The sequence below is a fragment of the Sinocyclocheilus rhinocerous genome, unplaced genomic scaffold, assembly GCF_001515625.1.
Source record: "Sinocyclocheilus rhinocerous isolate Xijiao unplaced genomic scaffold, SAMN03320098_v1.1 scaffold2117, whole genome shotgun sequence".
NCBI classification, from domain to species: Eukaryota; Metazoa; Chordata; class Actinopteri; order Cypriniformes; family Cyprinidae; genus Sinocyclocheilus; species Sinocyclocheilus rhinocerous.
Genome location: NW_015626361.1, coordinates 785558 through 794695, shown reverse-complemented (window position 1 = coordinate 794695; position 9138 = coordinate 785558). Strand labels below are relative to the sequence as shown.

The 9138-nt window shown below is 36.0% G+C and overlaps 1 protein-coding gene across 6 annotated transcripts in view; it reads right to left on the bottom strand.

The window, feature by feature from the left end:
• LOC107711740 (connector enhancer of kinase suppressor of ras 2-like) overlaps positions 1-8528 on the bottom strand; it is a 47762-nt gene extending 39234 nt beyond the window's left edge. For all 6 annotated transcript variants that reach the window (XM_016516785.1, XM_016516801.1, XM_016516807.1 and 3 more), the window contains exons 1-4: positions 8249-8528; positions 4732-4889; positions 2996-3198; positions 2778-2862 (exon numbers count right to left, since the gene is read on the bottom strand). In XM_016516785.1, coding sequence (XP_016372271.1) covers positions 2778-2862; positions 2996-3198; positions 4732-4889; positions 8249-8300 — 498 coding nt within the window. In that variant the 5' untranslated portion in view covers positions 8301-8528. The remainder of the gene's footprint in view (positions 1-2777; positions 2863-2995; positions 3199-4731; positions 4890-8248) is intronic.
• Positions 8529-9138: the final 610 nt, after the last annotated feature.

Sequence of the window (9138 nt, the reverse complement as noted above, 5' to 3'; positions counted from 1 at the left end):
ACATTTAAAATATATTAAAATAGAAAACTTATTTTTCAGTAATAATTAATAATTCCCCATATTACTGTTTTTATTGTATTTTTTGATCAAATAAATGGTGAGCATAAGGGACTTGTTTCAAATGCATTAAAAAAATAACTGACACCAAACTTTTGAACGGAAATGTGTAACATTAGTATTTTCACTGGTGGTCTTAGACTTTTGGACCCCATTTTATGTATGAATGTTTATGTAAGGATCGGTGATCTAGAACAGCTTTCAGTTTGTACATTAACTCCTTTCTTACTGCTGCCGTTCTTACATGAAAAAGTTCCTGATTGTTGCACAAGAAAGCATTTGCACTCATGATACACCCACAATACTGTATGTAGTATAAACAAGAAGTATACAAACAATGCATTTAAATTGGAAAAGATGCCATAAGCTTTAGGAAAACAAACCCAGTGACAAAGCAGAAAGGGAGAGAGAACAACTCTAGTGATTTACTCCGTGTTTGTGTGTCTGTGTGTGTGACAGCCGACAGAAAGGAGCTGATAGCATCAAGTGTCAACATTCTTAGTGTGCACATTGCACATTGTTTCTCCATACATGCACATAACCACTTAGCTTCTTTCTCATTTCCACACTTTCCTTCCCCTCTTTAGCAATGCTGTTTGGTCTCAGAGTGGAAGACTAAGCCACATCACGATTCAACCCCTTTTTTGTTATTTCCCTCCCTGCATACACAAACAGCTCCAAAAAGTAATTGAAACTTTAAAGCAGACAAGAAATCTGCAAGAAACATTAAGCAAATGGTTCAGATGCCTTTCGAATGATAAAGCAAACACAAATCTTGAAATAGATGCTATCTGATTTCCAACGACACTGTGAGTATGTCAACATGTTTTATCATTAATATCTGTGTGTGTGTGTGTGTGTGTGTGTGTGCACCCAAGTAAAGGTGACTGTTAAACATGTGAAGCTTTCTGGGTAAAAGTATGTCAATTTTAATGAATGGTAGAGAGAAAATATGCAATCAAAACTTATTAAAGTATAAAATTATCAATAGATGGAAAAACAAACCCTACTGTTCCAGGTCCAGATGAAAGATACTCTTCTGACGAAGTGAATATCATGTGACTTTCTCTCTTGTACACTCACAGCAGGTGAATAAAAACACACGACTGAAACTTCTTTCAGTTCTCGTAGTCTAACTTTTAATGCCCCCCCCCTCTCCCTCTCTCTCCCCCTCTCTCTCGGACAGCCTTAGCCCTCGAGTCCATTGAATATGTGTAATCAAAACCATGTGTTTGTCAGCATTATAGTGTGTTTGTGAGTATCAGGCACAGAACAAACAAACAAAGTCATTTTTGGACAACATGCAAGATGCATCTCGAAAAAATATTTAGGCTGGCAAGCTACACAAAGAACACCACAAAAAGGCAGCATGGACAGATTTAAAAATCACTAGAACTGTCTTTGACTTTGATCATTTCAGTCACTACAGCCTGAAACATTTTCCCTCTACTGTGGTATGCAGCGAGATATGGCAGACATTTTCAATGAACAAATTACATACTGTAAAGGGGTTATGACATGGATTTCTTTATTAATATGTTTCTTGAGGTTCATTTCTAATGTTAATAACATTTTTGCAGAAAAAAAAAACAAATATATATGCAGAAAAATTATTATTTTCGACCCTTATTCTGACCTTCTGTCTGAATGATCCGTTTTTAGGGGACGGCTCCTTTAAGGCTGGTCAGTAAACAGCCACTGTTATGATTGGCTAACGTCATTGAATAGGAAATAGTAACAACGCCCCCTAGCTATTGCATCAAGTGCATTGATCCAAACATTATCCATATAAAATCATTATATACAGACAAAGCATTATAAAATCGTTACTTATGGTTTGCGACGCAGCTGCTGTCAAATTCAATACAGTTGGCTGCTTCATCTTTCAACAAAAGTTTCTTTGCCAACTCTCCATTACACTGTGTATTGTTTGCAAAACAATCTGCAGTCAAGTGCTCCGAACAAACATATAATAATCTAAAGCAATCTGAGATGCCATTAAAATAAACAATTCACTTACTCCTGATGCTAGGATCCTTCTGAAGTCTGTACAGAGATGCAAACAAGCTGTTTAAATAGGACACGTCACAGCGAACGTTCCTTTACTCATACTGATAGTCGGCAGACTTAAGCTCGTGGACTATGTCACAAATTTGAATGGGCATCTGTATACTGTATCCAGTGCAAAAAGCATCAGTGATTATAATGGGTTCTATTTACTTTTGATGCGACACAACACTGGCATCCAGTGTAGACAAGTGTCAGCTATTAAGGAACACCAGGGGCGGGGCCTATGTTGCAATGATATATAAGTATTTGTTGATATCTTGCTCTGGAGGCAGTCATATGCAAATGTTTTTGACCGTGTGACATCACAAATCTCACAATATCCAAACGATATATCCGATAATATCTGTTTTTGGAGCTTGGTTAAATAAATGCTTTATATTGAGGAGAATGTTTTAAGATATGAAACTTGAAGGATTTTTTAATGGTATAAAGACCTCTTATATGTGAAAAAGACCCTTTTCCATTTCAGTCTGTTACTCACACAAAGTTATTGCTTTATTGTAATTTTGAAGCTTGACAGTCACCACCCCATTCACTTCCATTTTATGGAAAAGAGCAACTTAAATACTCTGTAACAACGTAATGAGCAAACAATGACCATTTCTTGGGTGAAATCTCCCTTTAAAACACTGTAACAAGAACACACTTACCTTATGCACTGTAATGTCCAGATCTTTACACAGAGTGGCAACTTTCTCATTTGCTTTGTGTCCAGTCTGCTGTGCAAATTGATACCTGTTAAAAAGACACATATAATGACTGAGAAAGAATCAAACGCCACAACACTACTCCATGCACAAATTCACAGCCTGTATATGAAAACATGCAGGTAAACATTGCTCTGTGGTCCAGACTGTGTGATTCTCACCTGTTGAGCAAAGACACGAGTCCATTGGATGCTGTGATCACGTCCACCACCGCCTGCAGTACCTGTTGTGAAAGCTTGGTGGCGCTCTGTCCGTCACTGGTATTGACACGCCAGCGCCCCTGTATGCTCATCTGCAGAGTGTGAGCCACTGCACGCAGTTTCTCTGTCAAACTACGCAGATTGTCACCCCCAACACTGTATGTCTGAGCAGAGAAGAGAAAGAATATGTGTTATGTGCCATTTACAATGTGTTCAGAATTTTTGCCTTTTGTCCAATGTAATCAAGCTCTTGATATTTTTTTCCTCATTTGTAAAGTCACAGAAATGCTATCATGGATTTTGTTTGTTTTGTTTTGCTGTTGGTGAAAATGTAAACAAAAATTATATGTGTTGTAGTTTCCATTCATCACTTTACAAGATGGCTTTTGATTCTGAGAACACCGGAAAAGGGTCCATTAAAAAGCAATGTAGTGGAAAACAAAAACATGTTCTATGTGATTGCCGCATTTGTATGTTTATACAGTAAGTGCATGTGTGTTTGGTTCCAACAGAATAATGTACATGTCCACAATTTTCTTTATCTTTTTTCTTCACTCTATTAACATCATCTGATGTCCTCAATAATTTAGAAGACAGATAACCTACATTTTAAAGATAAAATATGCAATATTTATACCTCATTTTTTCACTCACTATGTACATTTCATCCTATTCTGAAATGTCTGGCATATTTCCTATCCTACAAACATACCCTCAACCTTAGCATGACTAATGTCCACATATCCCTTCAAGTCCTGGTCGACCTTTGGTCCGACTCCATGCCTTGTAAATTTTAGGTTTTCTAACTTAATTCTTCTGCTATTTTCTCTATAGAAAAGCAGGAGCAGTTAAGACTGAATTGCTGTTACAACACACACAGGGAGTCCTGGCACCAACAGGTCCACATTAATCCTCCCAGCGGGCAAAACATTTACAGCACATGGAGCAAATCCACTGTCAGCTCAAGGGAAGCTTCAGTCTATGAGGCAGCAATCAACACATTTATGATCTGAAAATGAAGTGAAATGACTATACTATTTATTTCTTGAAACTGCACGTAATGTACACTATAAATCGATGATATTACAGAGCTAAGATGACTGAAGACAAGCATGGAAGTGGAAACTGTTTTAAAAAATAGGCCAGACAATTGTGGAAGAATGTTTCCTGAGATTTGGGGTGAGTTTTGTTAGTGTTATAGGCCTCTGAAAATACAGCTAAAGTCAGCAGGGTGAGCAACTCTCACAGATGTAATGAAATTCACAGACAGAGAGGGAGAGAGATGGTATAGAGAGCAGTTCAGTCACAGACTAATGCTATAAGAGTATAAATGAGTGTGACTGATTTTAGTCCTACAGCATTCCTCACCTCCATAACAGAGGCTCTAATACGGTTAGCAGACAGGCATATGACACACAAATGCTAACAAATACTCATACAGAAATACATTATATCAGGTTATGAAATAACAGAAAGATTATTACAATACAAAACACACACTCAAATACAAACTTTATCCTCTTTATAACAGCCCATTCAGACCCGTCGTTCTAAATAGAAGCTAATAATAAACAGAGTAAACTTAACACTGAACACGCCCCTTGGTATTATTTGGAATTATTTATTCTACTGGAAGCATTTTTACATATTTTGTCCTCACAAAGATTAATGCATGCACACACACTCAAGGGCCCTACCAAAGCACAGAGTTTTTCCACAGCCTCCAGTATGAGCTCCTGATGTCCTATTTTATGCACTCCAAGTTTCTCCAGTCTGGTAGATGAAAGATGCAGCAGATCTGAGCCAGAGAGGTGCCATTCAGAGACCGAGTACTGCTGTAGAGGAGCATCCAGACCTGACAAACACACAGATATGACACAAAGTTAAATAAAATTAAACAGCACAGAGAAACTTAAGCTCATGAATAGTTCAAATTAAAGTGAGATTTGAAGTTCATCACAGAACCAAATGTTACTAGATAAGAATGTAAAATATCATAATAATATAAATATTATTACAATAATATTATTACAATATTCTGAAAATATAAATATTATCACACTACCATTAAAAGTGTGAGGTCAGTACGTTTTTTTTTTTTAATACCGCAAGGGTGCATTAAATTTATCAAAAACAAAATTAAAGACTTTTACATCATTACAAAAGTTGAAATACTGCTTTTTTGAACTTAATATTCATTAAAGAATCCAAAAACGAACTTTCAAAAAAAAAAAAAAACTTTCAAAAAATATTATGCAGCACAGCTATTTACAACACTGATAATAATAAGAAATAGTTCTTAAGCACCAAATCAGCATATTAGAATGATTTCTGAAGCATTATGTGACGACTGGAGTAATGATTGCTGAAAATTCAGCTTTGCCATCACAGGAATAAATTACATTTTAAAATATATTAAAACAGAAAACTTAACATTTATTTTAAAATGTAATAATTATTCACATTATTATTATTATTATTATCATCAAATAAAAGCAGCCTTAGTAAGCATAAGTGACATCTTTCAAAACTATTTAAAAAAAAAAAAAAAAAACTAACCCAACCCTAAACTTTGGGTGCATTTAAAAATTGCAATTAATGATAAAAAAAAAGATCTTTGACCCACGTAAAATACAGAAAGAAAAATGAGGTCAATGAGTACTTAGTAGAAAGAGAGAGATACCAACACATTATGAATGAAAGGAAACAGCTACTGATCAATCCACACACACATACAAAAACAATTTCCATAGATCCATTATAATGGAAGGAAATGAGTGGCCTAGCATGAAGAAGGTGCCCAGGAGGCATCTGGGTCATGCACACTGTAGTTGTGCAGTCAGCTGTTGTTGAAAGTCATGTTAAAACACACACCTACTGTGTGTTTACTTCAGGAAAAAGCACTTTGGAAACCCTGATGTGACAAGTTTCTGTTGTTAATTTTGGAATGAACAAGATGAAAATCCAGTGTAAACAACTGTATGCTCATATGTGTGACACTCAAAGCAGTGAACATTGAGGATTTAAGCTGATTTCTCTGAGCCGGTGAAACACAAAGATTTTGGGCCCTGAAGAAAATTCCTTTGTGTGAGAATTTTACGCAACCACATCCACTGCCAAAAGATTTCATAACTGCCGGAGACTATTCTCTAGTCTAGATTCATAAGACATGTACAGTCTTATACTATAATTGGTTTTATTAAACCCCATATAATATGCAGTATAATAGCAGAGAAATAGGCCTAAGGCTTTGTTATCACATTTGGCTTTGATATATTTATTCTGCCTTTAGAGATCTCATAAACTAAGAACCTAAATGATCACAAGATACAACAATGTCCAACATTTGTCAAACAATTAGACAAATAAACAAGTGAGATAAGGGGCTATGCTTCTATCACAGTCTAATAGGTTCAGAGCTTTAACAGAATCACACTAAAACTACACACAAATAATGAATCCACATTCATAAAGTGCATATATAAAGTGCACTAATATTTTCATTACGAGTTCATTATGCTTACACTCTGTTTTATAGTATGTAAAGTGTTAGAAATAACTAATTGTTTCTTTGAACTCAAAGGCCAGGGAAATTTATGTTAAGATCTGTTTTAGGAAAAAGCTTAGGTAACACTTTAGATTAGGGACCACTAGTCACTATTAATTAGTTGATCATTAGCATGCATATTACTAGCATATTGGTTGTTTATTAGTACTTATAAAGCACATATCAATGCCTTATTCTACATGATATACCATATTCTAGATTCCTTAACCCTACCCCATACCTAAACATAACTACTACAACAACCTTACTTATCAGTGTGAAGCAAATTACGAGTTTATTGAGGGAAAACTCTAGTTAATAGTGAATATGTGTTATCACAACTTATTTTAGGAAAAAAGCAAGGAGCTATAATATTATGAAAGATGTGTGGAATTCCTTTGTTTTGTACAACTGTGTGAAACTGCTGAATTACAGAAGTAGGGTATAGGGTGAAGATCTTATTGGACGTTTTAAGATACAGATTCAAAAACACAAAATTTTTAGTGGGTGGAGGTGTTTTAAATGCATAACAGAAGACACCAGGGCTAGTTAGAAAGTCAAAAGGGCTGTATCTCAGTCACTATGAGGTTTTTAATTAAAGTCCACTCCAAACACACACAAACATTTGTTTTCTCCAGTTATCTCTTGATGTCAAACAACCTGTTCATTCAAAAACTCAAAAATGGTTTTGTTAATTCTGTCCTGCACACTAAATTGACAATATTTTTTTCAATATTGTATAGTATTAAACATTTTTTTTTAAATTGAAAAATAAAATAATTTTTAAGTTTGATGAAAGTCCTGTTTAATGGCATGATGAATTGTGACAACATGCCCCACTGTTGGGGACATTGTCATAATGAACTGTATCTTTTTTTCTGGGCAATATCATTCAAAACTTTTTTGTCTTTTAGTAGACAAATCTACAAGTAAATATTCACTGGCGTAAAAGGTCAACTATCTTACTTCACAGTATCAAGCCACTGTAACCATGATAACATAATAGAAAAATACAGTAAAAACAAAGTGTGAAAAGTACGGCAGTACTTACCAGAATACATGTTACACTTTACATTTTTAGTTATATTATATATCAATACATAAATAATTATTCAAAAGCAACCACCGCACAATATAACCACTAACCAAAGTATTAGGTTCATAATAGGCCTATTATTACGTAATACTACAGTAGCCTACTATGCAACTACAATTTAAACGCAAAGCGACACAAACACCATTGTAAATGATATAACAAATATCACTTTAGAGAGTAGGCTACGAGTGTTAAAGTGAAACCACAGACAGAACATTGGTCAGAAATGAGCGTGAGGAATAGAGACATGCGCATAGTGAGCGATGTGGGCCAGTCTGGACTCGCAGAAAGAATGACAGCAGCAGATTTGATCGCTTTGACTATGAGGAAAGACGTGTCAATACATTACTGTTTGTTAAGTTAAATCGCTTTTGTATTCACCTGCTGTGAGTTAGTTTCGCGCGAGAGTTTGTCAACAAACTAAAAGGCGCTTCCTCATTCCACTAACACGATCCTGTTCCTTAGGGATTTGTGTTGTTCCTGTTTAATTCGGCCAAATCTCTCTATCGACTTGACATAAAGTCACCTGTCGGTCTCAAAAACACACACAAACATAAAAACACCCCGTTACCTTTGAGCCACTCGGTGACTCTCTCGGTGCTCCAAGACGTTACGGGCTCCATGATCTTAGGAGCATGAAATCAAATCCCTGAAGTGGATCGGAGCAAAGAAAAGTTCATCCTGCTGTCTGGTTGGCACACCTTCCTACAGGTAAAGCTGCGCTCTTAGCCAATGGTATGCGGCGCTGGTGTCCGCGTGCACTGCGACTGTTTCGGTGTACAGGGAGGGGTTCATGAAACTCTTTCATGAGGCAATTCAGTGTCCCGAGACCAAATCAGTTTTCTCGTTTGCCTGACTCTCTCCCCGCAAACGTCAAGCGTTTTGATCAGCTTATTTAACCCTATAGTGTCTTCGTCTTAGTCCTTTCTGGTGCTAGTGTGGAAAACTATTTTAACACATTAATGCCGTTTCCCCCAGCTAAGCTGTATTGTACATGTATTTTACTGTCACAATAAAAAAACGGCATATTTTCTTACATATTAGTGAACGTGAACAGATTGACAATCTGTTGGTCAACAAGAAACATTAAAGGAGTCATATGATGCTTTTTTAAAGATCATTATTTTGTGTAGAACGAGCCGTTTTAGGGGGGCGTGGCAGAGTCTTAACTTTGATAAAGAATATCTCTTTGGTTTTGAGACTTTAGTCTTTGCAACTTCAGGGATCTTATCTATGCACAATCAGCTTGTAACACTCCGAAGAGAAAGGAAAACTTGAATTTGATTTGCATTCTATTGTAGAGCATAGAGGTGGACGAGCATTGAGTGGCCTTATGAAATGTATCCTTGAAGCTTTTGAACTCTTTGATAATAGTTTCACTGTTATGGCGTCGCTGTGTACACAGAGCTGTCCTGGAATATATCATCCTTTGTTCTGAACCAGACTCTACTAAAGATTTGT